This window comes from Sceloporus occidentalis, unplaced genomic scaffold (assembly GCF_023333645.1).
Source record: "Sceloporus occidentalis isolate IW3139 unplaced genomic scaffold, rSceOcc1.0.p SCAF_1, whole genome shotgun sequence".
Classification (NCBI taxonomy): Eukaryota; Metazoa; Chordata; class Lepidosauria; order Squamata; family Phrynosomatidae; genus Sceloporus; species Sceloporus occidentalis.
The window spans coordinates 257,592,417-257,620,065 of NW_028316981.1; the positions used below are offsets into that span (position 1 = coordinate 257,592,417).

The window sequence follows — 27,649 nt, forward strand, 5'->3', positions numbered from 1 at the left end:
AAAAGGGGTCAAGAGAAGGGTTTTTTTTAGGAATAGGGGAAATTAAAGCATGTGTAAAGACTGAAGGGAAAGAACCCGGAGAGAGAGAGAGAGAGAGAGAGAGAGAGAGAGAGAGAGAGAGAGAGAGAGAGAGAGAGAGATTAAAGATATAGAGAAGTGAGGGCAGAAAAGAGGAAGGTATAGAGATTAGAAGACAAGTAGGAATTGGATCAAGAGAACAAGTTGCAGGTTTGGAAGAGTTCAGCAGCGTAGAGATTTCATCCAGAGAAACAAGAGGAAACACAGTAAATTTTTTAGGCAAGGGTGATAGAAGATTAGCAGTAGAAGAAAAATCGGGAGGGACTATCTCAGAGCGAATAGTGGTAATCTTGGAGATGAAATAGCGAAATTATCAGGAGAGAATGATGAAGAGACAGGAGCAGAGGGAGCTTTAAGCAAAGTGTTGAAGGTTGGGACCAAACATTGTGGGTGGCTCTCACTGGCGCAGATCAATGATTTATTATAATTCTGTTTTGCCATGGACAGGGCGTGTGAAAAGGAAGAAAGAACAAATTTGTAATGAATAAAATCAGCCCACTCCCTGGACTTTTTCCAAAGACGTTTGGCCACTCGAGACAGGACCGGAGAAACCTAACAATGGGGGTAAGCCAGGGCTGAGGCCTAGTCAAAGAGGAAGACACACGTACAGATACAGGAGCAAAGCTGTTAAGAGTTGAAGAAAGAGTGGAGTTAAATAAAGACATTGCTGAATCATCCGAGTCCCCAAGATTTAGAGACTATACTCTCAAATGTGGCATGGTCAGTGATGTAGGGTTTACAGAGGGGGAAAAAAGAACTAAATATGACTGTGTGAATTAGGACATGGTTTCATAGTTACATTCAGACACATTCAAAGCTTTATGTGGAAATTAATTTATTTGAATATTTGTAATAATGTAAACAGAATTATCATATACTTACCTTATACCTAACCAAAAAATTACCACCCTGAATATGCCCGATCTCGTCTGATCTCGGAAGCTAAGCAGGGTTGGGCCTGGTTAGTACTTGGATGGGAGATGAAATAAAACTATTTTGGACTAGATGACCCTTGTGGTCTCTTCCAACTCTACGATTCTCCTCCAGAACACATTCTAAAGAGAGCTGTACTTGATATATCTTATATTTTGTTGAAATATAGGCATACCTTGCTAATATGTGGGTCAGATTCCAGCCCACTGCTGTAAAGTGAGTATCATCTTAAAGCAAATCACAGCCTTTTTTTCCCACCTGAAAATGCATTTAAAAGCCTAAAAATATATTTCCACTATAATTTATTAAGTATGCTATAGTTCTAGGACTAAAAATGATGAAAAAGTAATCAATTAAAATGCCAGCATACAACACCGATACATGCATGAAGTGCACAAATGCTGTAAACAGACTAAGTACAGTACCAAAATGACACTACTGTAAAACTAAAAAGCACTGTATTAGAGAAGTGCACTAAAGTGAAGAACATCTATAAGACCTCCATATCCATGGTTTCAACCATCAACAACTGGAAAATATTCTAAAATAAATAAATAAATATCCAAAACATTTCCCTTGATTTTTGGCATGTTATATAAGAGACACCATTATATATAATGCCACTTGCGCATCCATGGATTTGGGTATACATGGTGTGTGTGTGTGTGTGTGTGTGTGTCCTGGAACAAAATACCAAGGACTCACTGTAGTACCTTCAGCTTTACTCACTCACTGTCTGAACTGTTTTACCATTTCATTTCAAACCCAAAAAATCTGATTCAGTACAACTAGTTAAACATTCTATTTCATTAAAGCAGGGCTAGGCAAAATGCAGCCCACAGGCCGCTTGCAATCCTTGTTCATGGCTGTTTTTGTGGCCCAAAGGGATCAAATTTTGTTTTGCCAAATGACCACTAGGTGATGGGGAGGGCATTTCCACCACATTTGGAGGCCCCCTGTGCCTCCCATATGCTAAAATAAGTGAATTATTTTTTTAAAAAAAAATCCTCTCAAATTATCTTCCAGAAGGTCTCAAATTATCTTCCAAACATTTCCATCACATTTTGGGTGCCCTGGATTGATTCAGGCTCTGGAGAAGTCTTTTTTGTTCACTTCCTGTTGGTAAAAAACAAACAAACAAACACACTTCTCCTGGGCTACAATGGCTGAGAAAGCCCCCAAAATATGGTGGAAATGCCTGCCTGTGCTTCCTAGAGGGCATTAGGAGAAAAAACCTTTCCAGGAAGCAGCTTCAATGGGTGGACTAATGAGGCCCTCTATCTTACACAGTTGCCCACCCCTGCACTAAAGGATAGATGTGAGACTGTGAGTGCAAGCAACATAGCCCATATTGTCTTGTATTTCTGTTGAGAAGCAAAAAAAATTTCGAAATACAAACAAGCTTACCAGTGCACTCATTTGTTAGTCTCTTCTTCTGGTTATTAGGAATATCTGCACTTGTCTACCTATAAACATCACTAGAAATTCATAGCTTATATTTAGCCCATCTAGTATGACTGACTGCAGTACAACACCCCAGACAAATATGGATAAAGCTAGATAAAGATATGGCGTGGAAATTTTTCCATGGAAAAATATAGCATCAGAAAATTTTCCACTACACACATCTACGTCTGGTACATATTTTTAGGGGCATGATTCTATAATGCAATCTAAATAGTGTTACTTTACACGTACTTAGCTATGTAGTAGAAGCTATAAGGAGCATTCCTAGTGAATTGTGAATATGCATATCATGGCACCATCAAGAGTTCCCCAATGTGCAATGGGCTCTATTGAGGCACACTGGCATTCGCTAGCAGGGGTCCCAATGTGCCAATGTTCACTTTGCTGGTTCCCTTACATAGTAAAGTAATAGCAGACCCTCCCCAAATAAAAACACTGTGAAACTGCTCAATTCTATTTCCTGCAAACGTAAGTCCACTTATGAAGATACAATTCCTCAAGTGAATTCTGGTCTAGATTTATAGCCTACTTTATTTTCAGAGCCTTAAAGCTACCAAATATGAATAAAACATGAATAAATGGATGAATGAATGTGTGCATGTGTGTGTGTTAAAAGGATGGCTTTAAGACTTACTAAAATGCAAAAATCAATAAAGAGACACTGTTCTGCAGTTGACCTTCAACAATCATGTAAGAATACAAGTATGTATTTATTATGATTTAAGGATAGCCTTCAACTAAAGACAATTTTGCTAGTTTTATAATATGTTTATAGTAAATTTTCTTGTGCTAAATGTGCTAAAAAACCATTACAATCCAGAATTTGACAAGTGAAATAATAGGTGTAATAGGTTGAATCCACAGTTGACTCCACTAGTGGAAGAGCTCCTTCTTTTGAAACCTGTTCTGGACTATCTCCCCCTGCCACCCCATGGCAAATTTTTGAGGCTATGGAGGCTGCAAGGGAGAAACTGGCCAAAAGTGCCCTCTTTCTTCTAGTTGTTGGATAATCCAGCTCATGATACCCTATTCTGTACAAACAGGATCAAATCCAATACATAATTTTTATACAAGCACACAATTTCTCTGTTCATGCACAATTGCTCTGTATCCAGATTCCTTCCTTTATAAGAATGAGTAACATTTGCTTTGCTAAGGTGCACATTCCTCAAAATGGGGGAGGGTATAATTTGTTGGGGGCATGCTAGTACTAGTTGAGAGAAGAATTTACAGCACTGCAGGACTGTATAATGCATTCTATCTCTCCATATCTTTTTTTGTCACCTTCTCTTTCTTTCTCAATCTCTTTGTCTTACTCACTCACTCACTCACTCACTCACACACACACACACACACAACTAAAATGATTTGCAGAAGGAATCTTTACAGCAAGAGTGGTCCCACATTTTGTCTGGAAGTTTAAATGAAATTATGTCAAGAGCTACATCCAGATCCCATGCCACAGGATTTCTCACCACTGAAAAAACAGGTTTTAATGCCCACTCAATTACTTTTAAAATTGTACTCCTTTTATCTTATAAGTTTTTGCAAATTGCTTGCTATCTCCCTGAACCAGACTGGGTTTTTAAAATTCTGAATTCTTATACAGTACTGTCATCATGTAACATTTACTGATATTTTCATATATTCAGGATAAAAACATTTAGAATATCAGTTGTATGACAGTACAATTTATAGCTCCCTGAACCAGACTGGGTTTTTAAAAAACTGAATTCTTATACAGTACTGTCATAATGTAACATTTACTGATACTTTCATATATTCAGGATAAAAACATTTACCTTGGCTGGCTACTCAGTTGTATGACAGTCTTGTGTGGCAAAGAATCTTGTGAAGACTGATAATCATCCTGCCAGTTGGAAAACATGTCCCATTTATTTACAGAAATAAATGCATAAAATAAAATTATATATTATAATTCACTAAGAATGCAAACTTATTTCCACTGGAACAACCCTCACTAACATCAATTGATCTTTTTTCACAACAACATGTGCATTGGTGGGGGTGAGTGGCTATATGTGAGGGGCTTGATTTTTATGTGGAGAAGTTTATATGCATTTTCTTTGGCCGGTTACAGACCGGCACTTGGGACGTGCGCAGGGCGTCCCATTTTAAAAAAGGGGCGTCTCTTCTAGACGCCCCTGGCTCTAATACGGACTCTGTCCGTACAATATGGCGCCGGCCGTTCCACACAGCCGGCGCCATCTTTACGTATCGGACGCTGTGCATCCGAATGTGTCACGGTGCTAATGACATCGCGAGTGCGCCAGCGGCGCCTCGCGACGTCATTAGGGCGCCGCAGAAAGAAGCTCCATTTTGGAGTTTCTTTTTTGCTCTGCGCGGTGTGGCTGCAACAGCTCCCTTACGGAGCAAACGGCGGCGGCGGCAGACCGCCTCAAAGCGGCGGTCTATAACCCGCCTTTGTAAGGTTCATTTAAGTCTGTATATTTGTATGAATAAACACACGTGTGTGTGTTTTCTGTGTGGACTACATTTATTTATTTATTTATTTTCCTTTAAATATTCCAGTTATTTGTCTCTTAGTCTCAGTAATTAATATTGCTGTGAAACTGATGTTTTACTGAAACAGAAAACTATATATTTAACGTAGTTGTGTTTCAGAGCTGAGGTCCCTTGTATTCTACCCAGACTGGCTTCTTCTTGTTATAGCCTTCCCTGTTTGCCTTCTGTGAAATGGGTGATTTGTGGCTGACCTAACAAAAATGTACCCATTTTTGTAATGGCACCCAAAATCCTCCAGATGTGTCCACCAGCTGAAAGCAATCTAGTTATATGTCAGGTTGATTTACTTTTCATCAACAAAAGGAAGCTGGTTCTTTCTTCTCCCCACTCTTACGTCTTCTTCAAGATGTTATGCGGTCTGGTTGGCATTAGGTCTTCAGCCACCAAAGTGACACAGTGCTTATAGTTCTCCGTGTACAATGCACTCTATCCATCTATTATTGGGAACCTAAAATGGCTAACCTTTTCACCAACATAATTTTGGCCTCCGTTTGTGAACCTTGTACCATCCATATGTCAAGAATTATTTTCAGAAACTCACCATTGTAAGGAATGGTGTTGATGGATTATAATTGTACATTTCTTGGTCCTTTAGAATAAGAATGTGAGCAGAATCAGTGATGATTTTCTTCAAGTTCATTAAAGAATGGAAAAGCCTGTGAATAAAGGAAATACTGTAGTGCTGGGGGGGCTAATTTCAAGCATTCTGTATCTTAAAACACTAGGTAGCAATTACTGAATGTTAAACTAATATGAGCTATTAATCAAATAGCTTAATTGCAAAACAAGTATGAGAAAAATATATGTCAACATTTTATAGTACCCTGCCCAAAATAAAACCTCAGATAATTCCAGTCCAGTCTTAAACCAAGAATTTTATGGAGGCTTTATGAAATGTAAAGCACTCACCTAGTCCCATAATCCACAACTACCCAGTCTTTAGATGTTCCTGTAATAGCATCATGATGTTGGAAAAGTCCCAGGTTTCTTCTAGCCTCTATTAGTAAAATGAAGTGATCTGCTGAAGGAAATGCTTTTGTTTTCTCAGTTTTCTTAGACTGTACCAGAGCTAAAGAATAAAGTATTTCTGCAGTCCTGAAACAAAGGAGGATTTTATTTATTGACAATATCAATAACTGGTCAGTTTTACTATGTACAAAACTGTAGGGTCTTACTATTTTGCCAAGAAAATATACTTGAACATAGTAATGAATATTTACATGCCACATTTCAACAACAATAAAACAGTACAAACAAACAACATTTGCGACATCAACAGTTTTCCCTATTTCAATCCTTGCGCAGTTTCTGGTGCATTGTAAATTTTACCATGCAAATGGATAGGAATCCCCCAAATTTCTGTAATTCAAAGCAATTGTAGCTGCTGGAGGTCCTGGTGGTGTGAGGACAGGCAACAGTGATGTGTTCCTTCTGCTGCTTTTGCTACCTCATCAGGACCATTTAAGGCCCCAAATAGTTCCCACTCACAGCCTGTAAGTACAATACCAAACAACAAGCCAGGCAGTAGAATTCTAACAGTGCTAGCCAATGGTCAAGGATGTGTAAGTTGTAGTCCAGAAGCATTTAAAGGGCCACAGATTTCCTCCCTATGAGCTAAAGTAAAAAATTCAGTTTTTGATAATCTCACACTATTCCCTCTTGTTCAGGGAAGGAGAAAAAGATGAAGAGGGAAGACTACCCCAATTTAGGGTGGTAGGCAGGATTCCCAGGAGACTGCTCTTTTCAACATGTGAAAAAGCATTTCACAAAAAGGTATCTTTAGTCAATAGTTTGGCTTTACAAACAAGAGCATGGTGGTAGTGCAAGACAGAAACAAGAATGTCAATGCAGAGGACAAATGGGCGAAGATGAAGTCATTTGTAAGACTGGAACAGCTCAAAGCTGAATTTCATTGTCCTATGTCATTATTCTAATGCATTTCTTTGAGGACCATCACCTCTGTAACCAAAACCACAGCAGACATGTACAAAAACGAAGTAGCTGGCAAACTAAAGGTAACACTGATATTTAGATAAAACTAAAACCTATTTAGCTAATAAATAATAATAAATTGCTGTGTGGCTTCAAGTCGTTTCCAAATCTTGGTGATCTTAAGGTGAATCTTTCAAAGGGATTTCTTGGCAGGATTTGTTCAGAGTGGGTTTACCCTCATTCTCCTTTTAAGGTTGAGAGTGTGTGACATAGGGCCTGAACAGACAGGCCAAAATAAAGCTGCTTTGGGTCACTTTGGAAGTATGCTGCTTAAATGACACACGCATCTTGAGAAGCTAGAAGCTGCACCAAAGCTGTGCTCCAGTCCTTAGGGCATTTAAACAGCATACCTCTAAAGTGACTAGAAGCAGCTTTATTTTGGCCTGTCAGTTCGGGCCCTTAGAATCATAGAGTTGGAAGAGACCACAAGGGACATCCAGCAAGCTGGTAGCCCTCTTAGATGAGAAAGTACAGCAGCTGGAGGTCCAGGTCGCTACACTTCAGCATCATAGGGAGGAAGAGGTTTTCCTGACCAGAAGGTCCTGGACAGGAAACACACAGAGAAAGTTGCTGGGGAGGAGGAGGTCACTTCACACACAACAGAAGTAGATACTTGGAGGAATGTCACACACAGAAGTAGGGAAACCAGGGAACATTCTGTAAGCTTACAGCTACAGAATCGATTTCAATCTCTCTCTGCTATCAAGGATGATGAGGAACAGCAGCAGGGACAGACCTCAGGGACAGAGCAGGGGACCCAGAGACCTGCACCAAAGGGAACAGCCGCTGCTAAGCCTCGGAGGAGGCGTGTGGTGGTCATCGGGGACTCTTTGCTGAGAGGCACTGAACCAGTGGTTTGTGGGCCTGACAAGATGTCTCAGGAGGTGTGCTGTCTCCCTGGGGCAAAGATCCGTGATGTGACAGAGAGGCTGACAAGACTTGTCAAGCCTACTTACCATTACCCCTTTCTTTTGGTTCATGTGGGAACCAATGATACTGCAAGGCATAGCCTTCAGAATATCATAAGGGATTATGAGGCTTTGGGTAGGAAGTTGAAAGAGGTGGATGCACAGGTTGTCATCTCCTCTCTTCTCCCAGTCGAAGGGCATGGTCCAGGAAGGGAGAAGAAAATAGCGGATGTAAATAACTGGCTCCGTAGATGGTGCTGCCAACAACGATATGGATTCTTGGACCATGGGCTGCGGTTCCATGAGGAGGGACTTCTGGCAAGGGATGGGTTGCATCTCACACCAGTTGGCAAAAACATTTTTGCCAGTAGCCTCAAGAATTTGATCAGGAGGTCTTTAAACTGAGTTATGTGGGGGAGGGAGACAGTATTCTGGAAGGCAAAAGAGCTGGAGAAGATAGTCAAACTGACAGAGAGGGAACAAGACAAACAGTGCAAGGACCTAACAGTGGGAGGCAAAAGAACTTGCACAGGCAGCAAGGAAAGGGAACACATGGTCTTAGATGCCTCTACACTAATGCACAGAGCATGGGAAATAAGCAAGATGAACTTCAGCTCCTAGTACAACAAAGCAAATATGATATAATAGGCATCACTGAAACCTGGGGGGATGAGTCTCATGATTGGAATGTGGAAATAGGGGGGTATAACCTTTTCAAGAGAAACAGGCCAAACAGGAAAGGAGGAGGAATAGCCCTATATGTCAGGGACATTTACACCAGTGAAGAGATCCAGGACATCAATCCTAGAAGCCAGGTGGAGAGCATCTGGATAAAAATTAAAGGGCAGGGAAACAACAAGGATGTATTATGGTGGGAGTCTACTACAGACCCCCAAGTCAGACGGAGGAATTGGATGATGCCTTTCTAGAACAGATGACCACACACTCAGAAATGAGAGATGTAGTAGTGATGGGTGACTTTAATTACCCTGATATTTGTTGGAAGTCAAACTCAGCCAAATCCTCAAGGTCTAGTAAATTCCTCACTTGCCTTGGAGACAATTTCATTGTCCAAAAGGTGGAAGAGGCAACAAGGGGGTCAGCTATTTTAGACCTGATCCTAACCAACAAGGATGACTTGGTTAATGAAGTGCAAGTGGTGGGATCCTTAGGTGGAAGTGACCATGTTCTCCTGGAGTTTGTTATACAGTGGAAAGGAGAAGCCAGGTATAGTCAGACACGCATTCTAGACTTCAGGAGAGTGGATTTCAGTAAACTTAGAGAAATACTGGGGGTGATCCCATGGTCAGGAATACTAAAAGAGAAGGGAGTTCAAGATGGATTGGAGTTTCTCAAAAGGGAGATACTGAAGGCACAAATTAAAACAGTTCCAGTGAGAAAGAAAAATGGGAGGTATCACATGAACCCAGGATGGATGACCAAGGAACTTTCAGCTCAGCTAAATTTTAAATGGAACATGTATAAGAAATGGAAAAATGGGGAAATCACCAAAGAGGAATTCAAACAAATAGCTAGCATGTGTAGAGATAAGGTCAGACAAGCTAAAGCACAGAATGAACTCAGGCTTGTTAGAGAGGTTAACAACAACAAAAAGGGCTTTTTTGGATATGTCTGCAGCAAAAGGAAGGATTAAGGCAATGCCATAATCACAAAAAGTCAACATGGGTTTCAGAGAAACAAGTCATGCCAGACAAACCTGATCTCTTTTTTTGATAAAATTACCAGCTTGGTAGATGAAGGGAATGCTGTGGATATAGTATATCTTGATTTCAGTAAGGCCTTTGACAAAGTTCCCCATGACATTCTTGCAAACAAGCTTGTAAAATGTGGGCTAGACAAGGCAACAGTTAAGTGGATTTGTAACTGGTTGACTGGACGAACTCAAAGGGTGCTCAACAATGGCACCTTTTCATCCTGGAGAGAAGTGACCAGTGGGGTCCCATAGGGCTCTGTCCTGGGCCCAGTACTGTTCAACATCTTTATCAATGACTTGGAGGAAAAAATTGGGGGGATACTTATCAAATTCACAGATGACACCAAATTAGGAGGAATAGCTAATACTCCAGAGGACAGGATCAAAATTCAAAATGACCTGAATAGACTAGAAAGCTGGGCCACAGCTAACAAAATGGACTTCAACAGGGAGAAATGTAAGGTAATGCACTTAGGGCGAAAAAATGAAATACACAGATATAGGATGGGGGACACCTGGCTTAAGGAGACAACATGTGAAAGGGATCTAGGAGTCCAAGTAGACCACAAGTTGAACATGAGTCAACCGTGCGATGCGGCAGCAAAAAAGGCCAATGTGATTTTAGGCTGCATCAATAGAAGTATAGTGTCTAGATCAAGGGAAGTAATAGTGCCACTATATTCTGCTTTGGTCAGGCCCCACCTGGAATATTGTGTCCAGTTCTGGGCGCCACAATTCAAAAAGGACATTGAGAAACTGGAGCGTGTCCAGAGGAGGGCGACTAAAATGGTGAAGGGTCTGGAAACCAAGCCCTATGAGGAACGCCTTAGGGAGCTGGGTATGTTTAGCCTGGAGAAAAGAAGGTTAAGAGGTGATATGATAGCCCTGTTTAAATATTTGAAGGGATGTCATATTGAGGAGGGAGCAAGCTTGTTTTCTGCTGCTCCAGAGACTAGGACCCGGAGCAATGGATGCAAGCTGCAGGAAAAGAAATTCCACCTCAACATTAGGAGGAACTTCCTGACAGTAAGGGCTGTTCAACAGTGGAACACACTTCCTCGGAGTGTAGTGGAGTCTCCCTCCTTGGAGGTCTTCAAACGGAGGCTGGATGGCCATCTGTTGGGGATGCTTTGATCTGGATTTCCTGCATAACAGGGGGTTGGACTGGATGGCCCTTGCGGTCTCTTCCAACTCTATGATTCTAGCCCAACCCCTTGTCATGCAGGAAGACAGATGGCCATCCAGCCTCTGTTTAAAAATCTCCAAAGGAATTTCCACCATTCTCTGAGGCAGTATGTTCCACTGTCAAACAGTTCTTACCACCAGGAATTTCTTCCTAATGTTTTGGTGGAATCTCTTTTCCTGTAGTTTAAATTCACTGCTCCATGTCCTACTCTCTGGAGCAGCAGAAAAAAAGCTTGCTCCATCTGCAATACAACATCCCTTCAAATATTTAAACAGGGCTATCATGTCACTTCTTAACCTTCTCTACTCCAGGCTAAACATACCCAGCAACCTAAGCCGCTCCTCATAGGGCATGGTTTCCATGACTTGCCCAAAGTCACCCAATGTACTTCCATGAGCGAAGGGGAATTTGAACCCTGGTTTCCAGAGCCTTAGTCCAACACTGAAACCACTACACCACACTGGCTGTCTACTAATCTGTTCTTATTATCCCAGGAAATCCAGTGAAGACAGGGCATGCTCAGAGATCAGAAGCAGCTGACTAAGGAAAACAGAATAGAGTCACTGAATGCAGCACTGAGAAAGAGACATTAATACAAAAAGGCACAGCTGTATTTACTGTACCTGTACAGCAAGTGCCTTTCTTGCTTCACATTACCAAATGTTCTGTATGTTTCCAAAGACAGTCATGCTACCCAAAGAAATCAGTCAAAAAGTATAGTGAATATTGCTTGGGGCAGCAGTGCAACTTCTGAACATTCACTGGTCAAAATCAGCCTAATGGGAATGAGCTTAATGGGGATGGAAAATTAACTACTGGCTGAAGGGAACTGAAGAGCTCCTGAAGAAAAACATATGACCATGATACATTTAGTTCAGGAACAGACTTCTGAATATCCATAGCTATTTTAACTTCCCTAAGTGCCAGTTACTACGTAAATGAAACATTAACAACAACCACAAGAAAGAGTTGCCAGCAGATTTGAGCAAACCACTTTAGTTTGCTAACATACAAAAATCCTTAGAAAAACACCTTGAAGGAGGAACCCACCCTTCTCCAGCAGGCTAATGCAGGACTTTCAAATGTTCAGCAGGCACAATATGCTTATTGACTGTTAGGAGAAAAAATGGAAAACCTTGGGAGCCAGTGGTGGACTGTGGATATGTGACAAAAAGCATGCAACACCTCAAACTTTTGTTGCAATTTCCCAATAAGTTGTCTTGACACACTGAGACAACCGGTGTTACCGAGAAACAGTAATTTACAGAGACCTCTTCACATTCCTAACAGATCCTATCAACACATAAATGGAGAATTGTCAAGCCAGAGGCATCTGTGTATGAATCAGAACAAATGCTCAGATACTACTTACCTTAAATACGATTCTAAGGTCCTATCTAGGCGTTTGTAGAAGGGTCGAGATGTAAAATACCCACTCCAGTAATGATGATCTCTGTCTGCATATGTGAAGAAATCTCCACTCAGAACAGGGAACACTGAATTACTGTTTTTTTCATCCAAATTACTGGCTTTTCGGAGGGCCTCAAAATAATCGGACAATGTCCCAAACTGTGCCTGAAGCAAAGTAAAATATGATACAAGTTCTTTACACTATTTTCAACTGAATTTTTATCTGGCAGAAGTTTGTGTCTTGCTGTTTCTTGAGGCTAAAAGGTAGAAGGGGAAGGTTTTCATGTTTGTAGACAATGATTTCCCATGTTTAAGACAGTACTACAATGAAGAGATAGAGTCCATAGCAGAGCTTTGCTTTTCCATGCACCTCTGCTCTACTTTTCACCATGCCTGGACCCTACTTACTCTTTATAGGACTATTAAGTTCTATCAGATATTGATAGTATTGACAGAATAAATCTTAGATGGTAGTAGGAAGGGGGAGAGTAAAAACTATTTTAACACCATATTGTCAAAGATTTGTCCTGACGTAATCTGAAAAGTCTTACCTTGTAGACGCAAAAGGTAAAAGGACAGGATGGCACTCTCCCTGCCATTCAACACATGTGCACTACATGCAGTCTAGACTGCTGACACAGAGGATCTGTCATGCCTGCCAGAGATCTGTGAGATTTTTCACTGACATTGTTTGTACCATGGTTAGTGACACATGTAAGAACCAGAATGGAACAGAATTAAGTCTCAAAGAGGCGTTACAAACCGGCGCTGCTCTTTGCAGCATACAAACCACGTGACTCCCTCGTGGAGCAAAAAAGAAGCTCCAAAATGGAGCTTCTTCCTGCGGCGCCGTTATGACGTTGCGAGGCGCCCATGGCGCACCCGCGACGTCATAACCGCCGCGACCCGTCTGGACGCTATGCGTCCAAGGTGTAAAAATGGCGGCGGTCATGTGGAATGGCCGCTGCCATTTGTCACGGACTGAGTCCATGATAGGGAAAGGGGCGTTTAGAAGAGACACCCCTTTTTTAAAATGGGATGTCCTGAGGACGTCCGAAATGGCGGTCTATAACCCGCCCATGTCTCCTCCTCCCACAGTACTAGAAGACTAACTCTGGGAGCCATTTCAAGGAATCTCACTTAGGTATTGTGTATAAATCAGACATAATGGTTTACAACAAACTCTGTTTGTTTTAACAAGCCAGTTTCATATCTCATGGTTTGGAACTGGTTTGCTTTGAAACTGATCTAAGTTTGTCATAATTGCCAGAATTACCTATTTCAAATATTGGAGAGAATGAAGTTTGGTGAAAATATTACTTGGGTAATAAAGACAATTTAAAAAGGTAAAGGTTTCCCCTTGACATGAATGTCTAGTCATAAACAATTGTAGGGGGCAGTGCTCATCTGTTACTAAGCTGAAGAGCCAGCTTTGTCTGAAGATGACTCCGGTGGTCATGTGGCCAGCATGAGAGCATGGAACCCTATTAACATGCCACCAAAGTAGTACCTATTTATCTATTTACATATGCAACTGCTAGGTTGGCAGAAGCTGGGACTATTAATGGGAGCACACCTCATGATGCAGTGTTTGGGCCTTGAGCTGCCAATCTTTCAACCTTATGATCATCAGAATTGGCATCTTAACCACTAAGACACCACATCCCTTACGTTTTTTATATTTATTTATTTATTTATACCCCGCTCTTAGTCCCAAAAATCCAGATTTTGGTAAATGTTAATACAACAAGAGCAGCTGAAATACAAATGGAGGCTACAGAGGTGTCTCCTCTCATCTTTACTGTTTATTTTGGCATTGGAGGCCCTACCAAGAGACAGAAGACAAGACAACAGGATTTATGGGGTGAAAGTAAAGAAGGAACAATATAAACTGAGAGCTTATGCAGATGATCTTGTGATGATAATGCATAACTGACAAGAGGTCAAGCAGAGGGAGCTAAAGGAGCGGCTAGAGGCTGCTCCCGCCCTGATCACCCCGGGACTGCAGCAACCAGATGCCACAGTCTCAAGAGTGTCTGCCGCTCCAGTCCTCAATAGGCCACAAAAAGCAGCAGTAAGAAATCACTCCATTCACGGCTGGTTTTGGGCTGCATTCAGCAGCCCCAGCATAGACTCTGAGTGATTGGGGTGTGTGCATCATGTGCACATCCCACACCTGGGTCAGTCCGATGGCAGCCCTTTTGGGCTGTCTGTTTGAGGCCTAAGACACAATGGTGGATGGATTGAAAGCGGTAAGTTACCATTTTATTTTTCCTAGTGTGACTGCTCCGAGAATGAGGTTGGTGAGGTAAATTCTTTGGTGAAATGCCCAAAGTCAAATTTAACTCTTTGGATAGAATTACAGTTATAAAAACAAACATTTTACCAAGACTTTTATTTATTTTTCCAAACAGATCCTATTATGAGAAATGGAACACCTTTTGTGCAAGGACAAAAAGAGATTTCCAGATTTATCTAGTGGATGGAGAAAAACACAGTAAAATTTAAAATACTGTACTGTACAACGCTAAGAAACGGGGAAGCTTGGGAGTTCCTAATGTCAAATTGTATTATGAGGCCTGTTTTTCATATAGCTGAAAGACAAGATTTTTAGAACTTGAAGGTCATAATTTAAGATTTGTTTGGCGTGGTTATCTCGGCCACAGCAAGTAGGGGCAGGGAGCAGGGTGTGCGTTCTTGTCCCAGCTACTTGCTGCAGATTGGTTCTCCCAAGGCAACCCGAGCTATGAAGTGCACACATGGCCAAGCCAGCTCCTATCCACAGACCAGTTCTCCCGTGGAAAACTGAGCCACAACAAAGAGGGACCGTGCACACGCCTTCTGGGCAGACGTCCCGTCCCTTCCAGCCAGAAGGCTGTAGCTTGCTATGGGATTCTGAAAACTGTAGTTTTGTGAGGTGTAATGAGGCCATCCATGGGATTTTCTTGGCATTTCTTCAGAGGAGGTTTGCCATTGCCTTCCTGAGGCTGAGAGAGTGTGACTTTCCCAAGATCTCCCAGTGGATTTCAAGGCCAAAGTGGGATTTGAGCCCTGGTCTCCAGAGTCACACACTCAAACCATTGGCTCTCTTTGTTCTTGTTATTGTGCTGTGCCTTTCCATTAGTGTATGTGACAATTAGGATCAACATTTCCTAGTGTAAATCAGTGGTTCTCAACCTTCCTAACGCCACGATCCTTTAATACAGTTCCTCATGTTGTGGTGACTCCCAACCATAAAATTATTTTCATTGCTACATGCAAATATGTGTTTTCCGATGGTCTTAGGCAACCCCTGTGAAAGGGTCATTCGACCCCCAGGTTGGGAACCACTGCTGGAAAGGAACAAGAATGGTTTTCTTTTTTGCTGAGGCATATAGTGTGTGATAAATATCAGATAGTTAGGTATGAATAAGATTGTAACCCATATTGTACAATCTTATATTTATTTTCTTAAAATATTTATATCCTGGACTATATCCAAAGATCTCAGGGTGATGAACAATCCAATCATTTTAGGCAATTTCAAACTATTTAAAAAGTGAAACAGAGTTGTGTCTGGTAGACACTGTGCAATTTGGCAAAGCCACTGTTTAAGGAGTTATGCAATACTTCCTTATACAGTGTCAGGAAAGGAGTTACTTTAGCACTCTCAGTTACACTAGCATAAAGCATAATCTAACCCCTCTATGAGCGTACCTTACCTTAACATGATATTCAGGATGAGAATTCAAGTAATCAAAAAGCTTCTGATAATTTTGATACTGCTGGTCCCATTCTGAACTCTCACTGTAGCGAAAATCATCTCCTAATGGTGCCAACAAAACTTTGGTACGGAAAAGCTTTGACTTTTTTCTGTACTGATCTAAAATCATCCATGCCCTTGAAGAGAAAATGAAGATAAGGGGATATACCAACACCCATAGATATTTTATACAAAACAATGATTCTTCTGAAATCTGCAAATGTTACTTGATTGGGTTGAATTATTAATGTTTTTAAGAGTCACGGCAGTCAAATTTAATTCCTGAGCTATTCTGGATATTTTATAAGCTACTGCTCCTGGTCTGATATTTGACCAAAATCCTATGCATGTTAATCAAAAACAAGCCCCAATGAGCTGAATTCAACTTTCTTTTATGTTAGAAAATAGTCTTAAGATTATATTTAGTCAGTACAAGCAACACAAACACAGCAACATTATTTGCAAGAGGAAATTAAGTGTTACAGAAAACATACAGTTCCTTTGCATTAATTACAAAGAGCCCTGGTGGTGCAGTGGTTAAATGCCTGTACTGCAGCCATTCACTCAAAACCATAAGGTTGCGAGTTCAAGACCAGGAAAAGGGCTGAAGCTCGACTCAGGCTTGCATCCTTCCAAGGAGGTCGCTAAAATGAGTACCCAGACTGTTGGGGGCAAATTAGTTGTAAACCGCTTAGACACTGCTTAGGCGGTATGAAGCGGTATATAAATGAAGCTTGTTTGTTTGTTTTGTTTACTGTATTCAACCACAGCTGAGATTCTTTGTAATTCATTGTACATAAATGTCCCCACATTTTTCACACATTCACTAATAAGTAATTATTTCCTCTTCAATTATGTATGCAAAATTAGATATCCATAAAAGGAGAGCAAGGCAAACTGTATAGAATCATGCCAAATATCAATTTGTCCATGATGTTCTTCCCACAGTGACAAGCCATCAGAAATTTACAAACAAAACATGAGAATAGAAGCATCCACCCTAGGTGTTTCCAAGCAGATGTTTAAAGGCTTACTATATCTCTGTTGCTGCAGGTATCATACATCTCTATACACTCTTAGACAAAAAGACAAAAAGACAAAAAGCAAGTGGAAGTAATATATAGCTATCATAGAATCGCAAAGTTGGAAGAGACCAGAAGGGCCATCCAGTCCAACCCCCTGCCCTGCATGACATGTAGCCCATTCTACCCTTGCTTATTGTCAATAATATCTCATTGAATTGAACAGAGCTATGAAGAAAATTTTGTGCAGACTTTCACTTTAAGAAATGTCCAGTGGGGCTCACAGTAGTCATAAGAGAAAATCAAATAAAACCATAGTTAAAGCCCAAGACTGTATAAAGTTTAAAAAAGAAAAATCAACAAGGCAAATAATCCAGTTAAAACTAGTTTAGCTGTAACTTTATGCAAAGTCTAAAGTGTAAATATAATTATTATTTCAAACTAGACTGAAGAAACTGAATCAATGGGAACTTGCTAAGTGAACAATTCCATTGATTAAATGGTTCTGATTGGAATGAACCACTGAATTTAGGCCTAAGTAAAAACTCTGGTGCTGGGAAGACATGAGATCCCATTGACGAGTGAGAGGCATTTTGAAGTGCATTTTTTTTCTGCAGGGCACTCTTTCTGATCACTATCAACTCACCTGAGATGGGAAGGGACTCAAAGGAGGACCACTGATGATGGCTACAGTATCTGAGAAATCTCATGAGCAACACAGTAGCAACACTGAAATATTTAGGGTCCCTCGTGCTACAGTGAGGAAGAAAAGAGGCACAGGGCCACCATCAGCTCTGCTAAGAAGCCACGCTCTTTTCTCCACTGACTGTCACCGGCCATTGCCATTCCATGAGACTCCAGTGAAGAAGAGATACAGATGACTTTTTTGACCTTTAAAGATGACAACCATTTTTTGATTCTCCTCTCCATGAACTGTTTCTATTCCAGTTTGTTATTATAAGAACCAGCGCCACGGTTTGCTTATTTCCTCCATCTGCCTAATCCTTTTCATGCTCTCTTTTAAAATAAACTGATCTTTCTAAATTGCACTGAAAGACTGCAACTTTTGGAGTGAAACATATATAGAAACAACTACATAAAAACTAATATTGAAAAGAAGACGAGACAGGTTTTTTCATATTATATTATTCCACATTCCTCAGGCATAGTGTTTTTTGTTTGTTTCTTTGTTTTGTTTTGAATTGTACAAACTATGCTTGGCTCTGCCATTAACTGACAGTGCTATATATTTACCTGTGCTGGATGTTTCCTGAATGAATGGCTTCAGGAGGAACTCTCCAGGGACAACTGACTCTTCCTCCAGGAAGGCGTTTAAAATCAAACTGGCAACAAATTTTGGGATCTGGCCCACAAGTGTGAGGAACATCATAGCTATAAAAAGGCATCATGTGGCAGAGAATATCCGTATTAGATCCCAAATCTAGAATTAAAATAGGCAAGATAAATATAACAAAAAATGTTCCTTTCTATGTTATAGACTGGCCTAGATAGAGACTATTTACTATGGAATGTTTTTAATTAGGTCAAAATCTTATAGAATTTTGAGTTTACCAACTATTAGCTCCAGGCATACACTTCTGCCTATAACCTTTTTTGCAAGTCTACTGCCACAATACACTGCCTGTCACTGGTGGATTTTTGATGTTACTGGATTTGCTATTTGGCTACACCTAGATGTTTTCTGGATTTCAAGATACTGCATTATAGCCATAACAGGGGAATCCTAAAGAGAGAGCCAGTGGACTGGACCATCCTGTTTGAGGTTTCTACCTCCAACAAAGGTAAAACATTCCCACACACCCCTAAAAGGGGACTGCATAGGCATGTTTTACCTCAATACTACCTAAAGTGTTCCTGATGCAAAAGCATGAAGACTTCTTGAGAAATTCAGTGTTCTCTGCACAACAAAGGGGTCTGTGTCTTCACAAAGGATGGAGACATACTGGACTGCAAAGGAAGTATCTTTTTGTGTTGCAAATGGGAGTTAAATTTTTTGGGCTTGGCTAGAAGGAGGAAGTGGCAGCCTGCAAGAGATACCTCTCCATACCATCTGAACTAAGAACAAAAACAGTAAAATGCAGGCCTATGACTAACATCTTCAATTTTTCCCCTCCTGTATGATTTTTAACACCTTGCCTGATGAAGAAGCCAGTGGAGATTTGAAAGCTTACAACAAGTATGTTGTGCATTTTCATTGGCTCAATAAAGGTATCACTGTTTGGTGGGTTTTTGATATTATTGTGTCTGCACGTGCAGTATGTATTTCACTGGGTCCCAAGGTCTGACACAAGCACCTGTGATGAGCCAGTAAACTGTCATTCCATCTAGTCTTCTGATATAATTTAATTGTTAATTGGGTTTACATACTAAATATGTTTCCTACCCATACAGTTCAAAATCATAAATGGAAGGTATATCTATTAGATGGCAAATAGTTTGGCCACTGTAAAGGCAACTACAGTCTTCCTTCCATTTTTGCAAGGGATTCGTTCCAGACCCCCCCCCCCCCAGCGAAAATGAAAAACCATGCATATTCAAGCCCTATTGGTTTGAATGGAGGTGTGCTCCTGTGGGGGCATGCAAATGCACGTCATGGGCACCTCCCCATTTTAACGCCCTCTGTTCGCCCACTCAAGGGGCATGGATCCCAAGTCTGCGAGAATAGAAGGAGGACTATACATGTTGAGCATCTTTAATCCAAAAAGCCAAAATGTTCCAAAATCTGAAACTTCTTTCATGGGTGGCTGAGATAGAGATACCTTTGCTTTCTGATGATTCAATGTACACAAACTTTGTTTCATGCCCAAAATTATGAAAAATGTTGCATAATATTACCCTCAGGCTATGTGTATAACGTGTATACAAAACACAGAATTTCATGTTTAGACTTAGGTCCCATCTCCAAGATATCTTATTTCATAATCTGAAAAAAATCCAAACATTTCTGATTCCAAGCATGTTGGGTAAGATATATTCAACCTCTATAATACCTCCAAAATGATCTGCTGTGCCCTTCCTTCTAATCTAACAGTGATACCTAACTGCCAAGCATTTACATTTAAAAAATCATTCACTGAATGTTGCATACTACATATTGCATCTCCATATGCTCCTTCAATCAAATACAGGAGCCCCTCAGTATCTGCTGGGTTTGGTTCTAGGACTCCCCAAGGATACCAAAATCTGTGAATGTTCAAGTCACATTATATACAGCACCATAGTAAAGTTGTGTCCCTTACATAAAATGGCAACATCAAAGTTTACTTTGGGAGATGGGTGGTGGGTGGGGGTTGGAATATTTTCATGAGTGCATGGTGGAATCTGTTGATAAAGAATTCGTGGATACCGAGCTAAATGTATCTGTCATTAACATGTAGTATGCCCATTAATTGATCACAAGTGTTTTTGTGGCCCAGTGACCTATCCAGAAATTTATAACCGAATGACCTTACTTTTCTTCTAGGTGTTTAAGTTTACACACTGGTTGGGGGGGGGGGGGGGCGATAACGATCACAGTTGTAATTATAGCTCAACCCAGCATGCTCTTCTCAAGTTTAAACATTCCATTCATCCACTCTTGAACAAGAAAGAAAGATTACAGAATACAGTTTGCCCTCCATTTGTGCGGGGGAATCCATTCCGGCCCACCGCACCCCACAAAAATGGAGGGTCGTGCGTATTCAAGCCTCAAAGGTTTGAATAGGGCATGCCGCTAGGAATACACGCCATTACAAACCACGGAGGTCACCCCTCCACGCATAATCAAGGTTGTGGATGTCAGATCTGCGAGTTAGGAGGGCCGACTGTACGACAAAATGCTAGAGAAATCTGAATTATATGATGTCAGAAAAAAAAATCTGGATTTTTTTGGTTAAAGATACATTTTGTTAAAGATATATTCTACGGCATAACCCAAACTTTGGCTTAGAAATATGCTTAGAACTGCCACCACACTATTCTGGACCACAGGTAGTTGTATAATATAAAAAAAATTAAATCACATTTATTACAACATTTTAAATCCATTAATTTTATATCAGGCCTGCACAACTTGGCAGTAGGTGGGGGCAAAATTAAAATAGGCTAAATTTATTTAAACCGTAGATAGGTTTTAATTAAATATTTATTAATTAATCTTATTAATTAATTAATAATACTAATTAATATAATTATTACTTAATTAATATTAATTTACCATATATACTTGACTAAACTGGGGACAGGTTTTGGGGCCAAAATTATGGATTTTGATAGGACCCATGGATAAGGCAAGGTTAAAACTTAGGGGCCTGTAACAAAGGCTCTAAAAGATGAAAAAAGGGAAAAAATTCCACAAATGAGTTTGAAGTAGCAAATTAATTCTGAAGATTGAGATACAGAAGAATCATGTCATCTCTTAAATCAGGGGTGGGGAATCTATGGCCCTCCAGGATCTGATGAACTACCATTCCCATCATACCTCACCACCAGCCAAGCGGACGAAAGTTTCAGCCAGGCTCATGAGGGCTTGCTTGTAGCTCTTTCCTTATGGTGATGCTACATCACCATAAGGGGAGGAGCTACAACCAAGCCCTCATGAGCCTGGCTAAAACATTATTCAGCTTGGCTGATGGGAATGGTAGTTTGTCAGAAGGTGGGCCGTAGGTTCCTCACCCCTGTAAATATTCTGATCAAAGTAAAGTATTTGGCTATAAACATTGTCATTACAACACATCTTAATATAAGGTCATGTAGAGTATACGTACCCCAATTCTGCCTCCAAAAAAATTCTAGTGATTTCTGCATTGCAAGATGCTTTTTAACTGAATAATGAACTCTCTGTATAAGCATATTGGAAAATCCAGAGCATTTCAAAAGATAAGCCATGGTTGGTGAATGCCCAAAGGGATCAACTGCCCAGCCGGATTTTGGTTTTACTCCTGGTAAAAGAAAATGCATGGTGAAAATATCTTCATTCACATCACACAATTAGAAACTTCTAACTTCTTGCAAGTTAACATCATGATCTTCAGAATCTTGTGGAGCAGTATTAAACTGCATAAGAAAGGTTTTAAAGGCTACAGGTCTATACCCTTTTAACTGAAAGCAAGTCCTATTGTACTTAGCAGGATTTGCTTCTGAGCGGGCGTGTATAGAACAGAACTGTAAATTACTTATTAGCTCTTAATCTTTGGGATTAGACTGTTGTTAGATACCTTCAAGTCAGCTATTACTTATGACAACGCTATCATAGGGCTTTCTTGACAAGATTTATCCAGAGGAAGTTTGTTATTACATTCCTGTTCACCATAGCTGACCAGGGACTGAACCCTGGCCTCCTGGTGTCTAGTCCAACACCTAAACTGCTACATCACACTGGCTCTCAATGATTTGACTACTCAGTATTTATTACAATGTGTACCATCAGTGGGTAAATAAAATTAATCATGTCTAATCTAAAAAAAATAGATTATGTCTACGTCTATGAAATAATAGACTGTATGTATGTCTCACCTCTTATAAGCTATGTGAGACTCAAAGCAGAGCAGTAACAAACCAGCAACAAACCAGCAGTTATTGATCTAAGTCTATTATTAATGTCCAACTAAAATAAACCCAATAAATAAATGGAATTTATATAAATGCTGAGTTAGTAAGGCACGTTACACATGCGCACAAAGTATGCGTGGAGCGCGTATTAGGGTTAGGAAGGGGCGTCACTTTCTGATGCCCCTAACCCTAATACACGCAGAGCGTGTAGAAAATGGTGGTGCCCTATACACATGGGCACCACTATGACTACGTCACGACCACGCCACCTCCAAACGGGGCAGCACGGAAGTGACATAGTGGGGCTGCACGAGGGCGACTGGGGCACCCTTTCTGCAGCCCTCTACACGGCTGCACCAGCAACACAAATGAGAAAGGGGTCGAGCGGCCCCTTTCTCCGCGTCCCCACCTCTGTTGGGTGTCCTTGGGGCATGAAGCCCCAAGGACACCCCTTTCCAGGCCGCAGGGAAGCAGCCTTTTGCCGCTTTCCTGGGGCCTGGAAAGTGGCTGATCGGGGCCTCAGAGGCTGCCACTGTGGCAGCTGAGGCCCTGATCCAGCGGGGAAAGGTCCAGTTACAGGCCGCCCCAAACAGGTGGTCTGTAACGCGCCTAAGATTCACAGGGGTCACTCCAATTAGAACTAAGTATAGGATTTAGGCCATAGCTGTGTGTTTAAAGTTTGAAGGGCACTTTCTATGTAAATTTTTGATCAAATTTTATTGGATTGCTTACTGGGAATGTTCTGTCTGTAATCTCCTAACCATTATTAAGAGATTGGCAGCCCTGTTATGCAAACTGTGTTTTGAATCTAATTATTCTGTGACATTACATCTGCACTGGTATCAGCCAGAGTTCAAAACATTAAGCCATGTTTTCCAAAGCCAACTTTAATCATATCTACACTTTAAAAAAAAAAAGACTGATTGATTAGTATTAATATTAATATAATACAGATGATGACAAGGGAAACAAAATTATTACTTCTGCCAACTGAGGTTATATGAGTATTTGCACAAACATATTCATCACATGACAATAAAGTCAGCCCTCCACTTTCACAGCTTCACTTTAGCATTTAAAGCTTTGATATCAAAGCACAGTGTTATATAAATTAAGATGTGTGCCTTGCAACTTGTACACAAGCCAGAAACTGATTTAACAATATATAAATGAAAGTAGTTCAGTGACAGAAAACTCATCTCCTAATTTCCCGTTAATGAAATAGAAGCAGCAATAAAATTCAAATCCCAAGACAAAATTTCAATGAACCAACCTAGAGCCTTCTCTAGCCACTGGTGTCCTTCTATCAGCTGGTCAATTAAAGAAAAATAATGAGGTGAAGCTTCATCAGGCATGACCCATCCCCCAGTTACGATTTCAAACTGGCCATCTTCAATTAATCTGAAAAATATGTTTACTGAACTTTTATTCATGCACATAATTATCACTCTTATTCAGATATACACAAGATAGTGGGAATAATAATCTTAACAAAACTGACAATTCTTTAATCATTCACATAAAACATTTTTATCGCTTCTATCAACTTGAGATGCATATTTTACTGCAAATTATATGTGCAACTGACAACTATACTAAGAGCATGAGACACATATTTAATCTCTAATCATAACATTATTTTAAGATATACAAGATGAATTATATAAAATATGTTTAAAATTATTTAGTCAACTTTGGAAACATTTTGACCCAAGTTCATTTAATTCCTAAACATTCTGTCTGTTCAAACTTGAACTGCTTCCTCCTAGTTCGATTTAGAATTAGTCTTAAAGTGGTCTCAGTGAGATTTACTATACTCTAGAGTAACCCACCCAACTAGGTTACTCTACACCGCAAGACATCAGCAAGGACCTGACAAAGGGGAGGTAGGGCGTGTTTGTGTGAGACCGGCACCATTAAGAGCCAGTGCTCAACGATGAGGGCCTTGATATTGAAGGAGGCAAGGTCGACAATGGGAGTCAGAGAAGTCAATGTCAAAGAAAAAGATGCAACTGTAGATGACTTCTGGGACAGCTTAGGGAATCTAGGCAGCTTGGAAATGGACACCAAAGCCAATGGATCAGTTTGGGAAGAAGACCTCTCTGCAACAGAAAGAGCACTCCCAGCAAAAAAAGTTTTAGGCATTGGGCCCTGCTGCGCAGAGCCGCGCTGATGAAAGAAGGACAAATAGTACAGCTATCAGCTACGTGGCCCTCACCCAAACAAAAACGGCATTTAGAATGTCCATTGGTGAGGGGCACCTTTCTGTTAGAAGACACAGAGAACTTGAAGAAAGATTTGGAAGTCATAGGAGACCCAAGAGCAAAGCACCCAGCCGGGTGGAGAAAAATAATAAAAAAGCCTCGCCTCAGGCTCTGTACGGGCAATGTGCTCACAAGGAAAAGACAAAAAAAGAAAGAAATACACAAGAGGACTCAATGAAGAGCAATCTGAGAGGAGTGTTTCTCTTGCGGTGGATGAAAGAGCACTGAAGGAGGAGCTAGATTGGCGGGATTGGGCATGCTGAGTACATGGGAGGGGCAGAGCTTCCCACCAATCTGCTCAGCTTTTCAGTTCTCCAAATGGAGTCTCTGCACAGGCACAAAACCCAATTGTGTTAGACACCGAGACCACAAAGAAGAACAACCCAATATAAAAATGGATAATAATCCAGTGAGCATAGTTACACACTTAATTTTAAGCCAAATGACACCTAATTGACACCTAATTAGGTGACACTTTTGACACCTAATTGATTAGTGCAATACTTCTGCACATATCTTTACTTCTTTCTGTGTGAGGTCAATGCAAATGAAGAGAACAGCCTCTTATTTAAAAATATATAGAAGCTGATTGTTTGCCTCACCCCACATTTATTAATTTTTTAATGATTCTTTCTCTCAAATCTGATTCTTTCTCTCAAATCCCCTGACATGCACATTTTACACAAATTTTAGAAGTAGCTGCCCACTTTGCTGCTTTTTCCTGCCATCCCACCAATAGTGGAATAAGAAAGATCCCATCACAACACCTGAATTCTCTGGCATACACTGAAGACAAAGGAAGTGGGGAGGTCTTGGTTTGGACTCAGTTTTGAAACAGACATAAGTATCTGCCTGTTCTAAACCTCAACATAATCACAAGAGACCTCCCATGTATTCTTGGCAGTCTCACAGAATTTGGAGGATGTGGTCTTTGGCCAGAAAAGAGCAGGGTGCTAAGTTTAGACAGCATGTTTCTTCCCTAACCAAGTAGCGTACCCGTGCTAGCCTGTTGAGCAAGCCTTTCCCTTCTTTCACTACTTGTGCTAGAAGATGCTGTGCTTCCTTGCCATGCATGGCTCCCAAATGAACAGAAGAGTATTCAGGCACCTGTGGCAAGAATGTTTGTGGGTTTCAATGCAGTTTTTCTTTTAGGTCTAGAAAAATTCATGCAGGATACATTTGTTGATGGCTGTCAGTCATTCTAGCTGAATGGACCTGGTCATATACCAGAGCCTGTTGATGGCCAACATACTGGGGCTGAGAACAACAAATGACCACTAACAATCAAGCCTGATTTGTGAACAGCAACTATATGAAATAGGATGCCATCCTGGACAGGACTATCACCCTTTCCAACAAAATAATTATTTCATTGTTTTTGTTTATTCTACTATACCAGTCCCTATGATTTTGGGGGGAAAACTAAATGACCCTTAGATTGTATGGTTTATTTTTGTTATTGTTGTTAAGTGCCTTCAAGTTGTTTCTGATTTATGGCAATTCCAAGGCATACCTATCAACCGAGTTTTAAAATCACTAATTCCAAACATTTCCATTCATTTAAATGAGATCATTTATAGATAACATAAAGTTGTTGATAAAGAAGAATAGTGATATGTTCACTTTTTATCATAACTGTATTACACTGTGAAGCCCACTGTTGAATATTGATGTGCCACAGTAACACTACTGAAAATAAGACCATACTAAAAACATATACAAGCAAATCTCTTTCAAAGAACTGCATGCTGATCCCTATGATTTGTGACAGAAACACAATGCTGTTTTTCTCTTTGAGAAGTAATGATAATAAATTTGATATAATTTTATTTTTCCTGTCAGCTTATTTATGAATTCTAACTTAATGATTTAGCTACAGTGTTAACAACTTCATGAACAGACCCATCTGACTTGTACAGAGAACTGAGAGGACTATGTTGATCTGTACTTAGGGTCAGTGGCAAGTACTTTAACACTCATTGAGAAACTACTGCCAGCAATTTAGAACAAAGGTACATCAGGGCTGGGGAATGTGTGGCCAACACAAAGCTGTTTGACAGCAACTCCAATTGCCCTAGCCAGTATAACTAATGTGGAGGTAAAATGAGGTTCTAATGGCAACTAGAAGGCCATGCAACCCCTATCCCTGGTCTACGACATGCAACATAATCCTAGTTTCAGAAAAAAGCTGTCTAAAAAAACCCACATAAACTACTGTAAATACTCATGTATAAGTCTAGAAATCTTAGTCAAAAAATTGACCTCAAAAACTTGAACCAACTTATCCACAGGGCCAAGTAAGTACTGTACTTTAACTCTTTATTTTCTTTAAAAAAGAAGCATCCCTGGTGAATGGCAAGAGTGTAATATGTCCTATAAATACTGATCTTTGCCCCTCTACTCTCTCGTCCATTCATCTATCCATCCTTTAGCATGAACACAAACAGTTGTGCCTGCTGGAATTTTGTAAGTTCTTTGGCATTGTTTTCCTTTGCTTCATGCTTTGTTACATGCCAGTAGGTTTTACCCTCCACTTACCCAAGGGTTATATCAAAAACCATAATTCTGAGCCCGAAACCAGCCCTCAGCTTATACAGGAGGTAACAAATACATGAAGTATTAATGCTAGGAAACATTATAGCTTTTACGTACTTAGGATGAAAATAAAATAGCTTGTGGATAATGTAGAATCACAGAATACAAGTTAATATTCTCACTTGATTAGATCTTTGACAGTAGCATAACCACTCTTTAATTGGACTTGGAAACATGACAGAGGGCAAAGGTCTGAGAAGGACTGGGTGCAGAATGACCCTCAAGTGTCAGTGATGACAAT

The 27,649-nt window shown here is 40.4% G+C and overlaps 1 protein-coding gene across 1 annotated transcript in view; it reads right to left on the minus strand.

Moving 5' to 3' along the window:
* Positions 1 to 27,649, minus strand: part of MAN2A1 (mannosidase alpha class 2A member 1) — an 88,532-nt gene that overhangs the window by 28,024 nt on the left and 32,859 nt on the right. The window contains exons 5-12 of the mRNA XM_089492372.1: positions 23,823 to 23,950; positions 21,766 to 21,939; positions 18,254 to 18,440; positions 15,937 to 16,114; positions 12,198 to 12,400; positions 5,935 to 6,120; positions 5,567 to 5,681; positions 4,281 to 4,348 (exon numbers count right to left, since the gene is read on the minus strand). Of these exons, the coding sequence (XP_089348498.1) occupies positions 4,281 to 4,348; positions 5,567 to 5,681; positions 5,935 to 6,120; positions 12,198 to 12,400; positions 15,937 to 16,114; positions 18,254 to 18,440; positions 21,766 to 21,939; positions 23,823 to 23,950 (1,239 nt within the window). The remainder of the gene's footprint in view (positions 1 to 4,280; positions 4,349 to 5,566; positions 5,682 to 5,934; positions 6,121 to 12,197; positions 12,401 to 15,936; positions 16,115 to 18,253; positions 18,441 to 21,765; positions 21,940 to 23,822; positions 23,951 to 27,649) is intronic.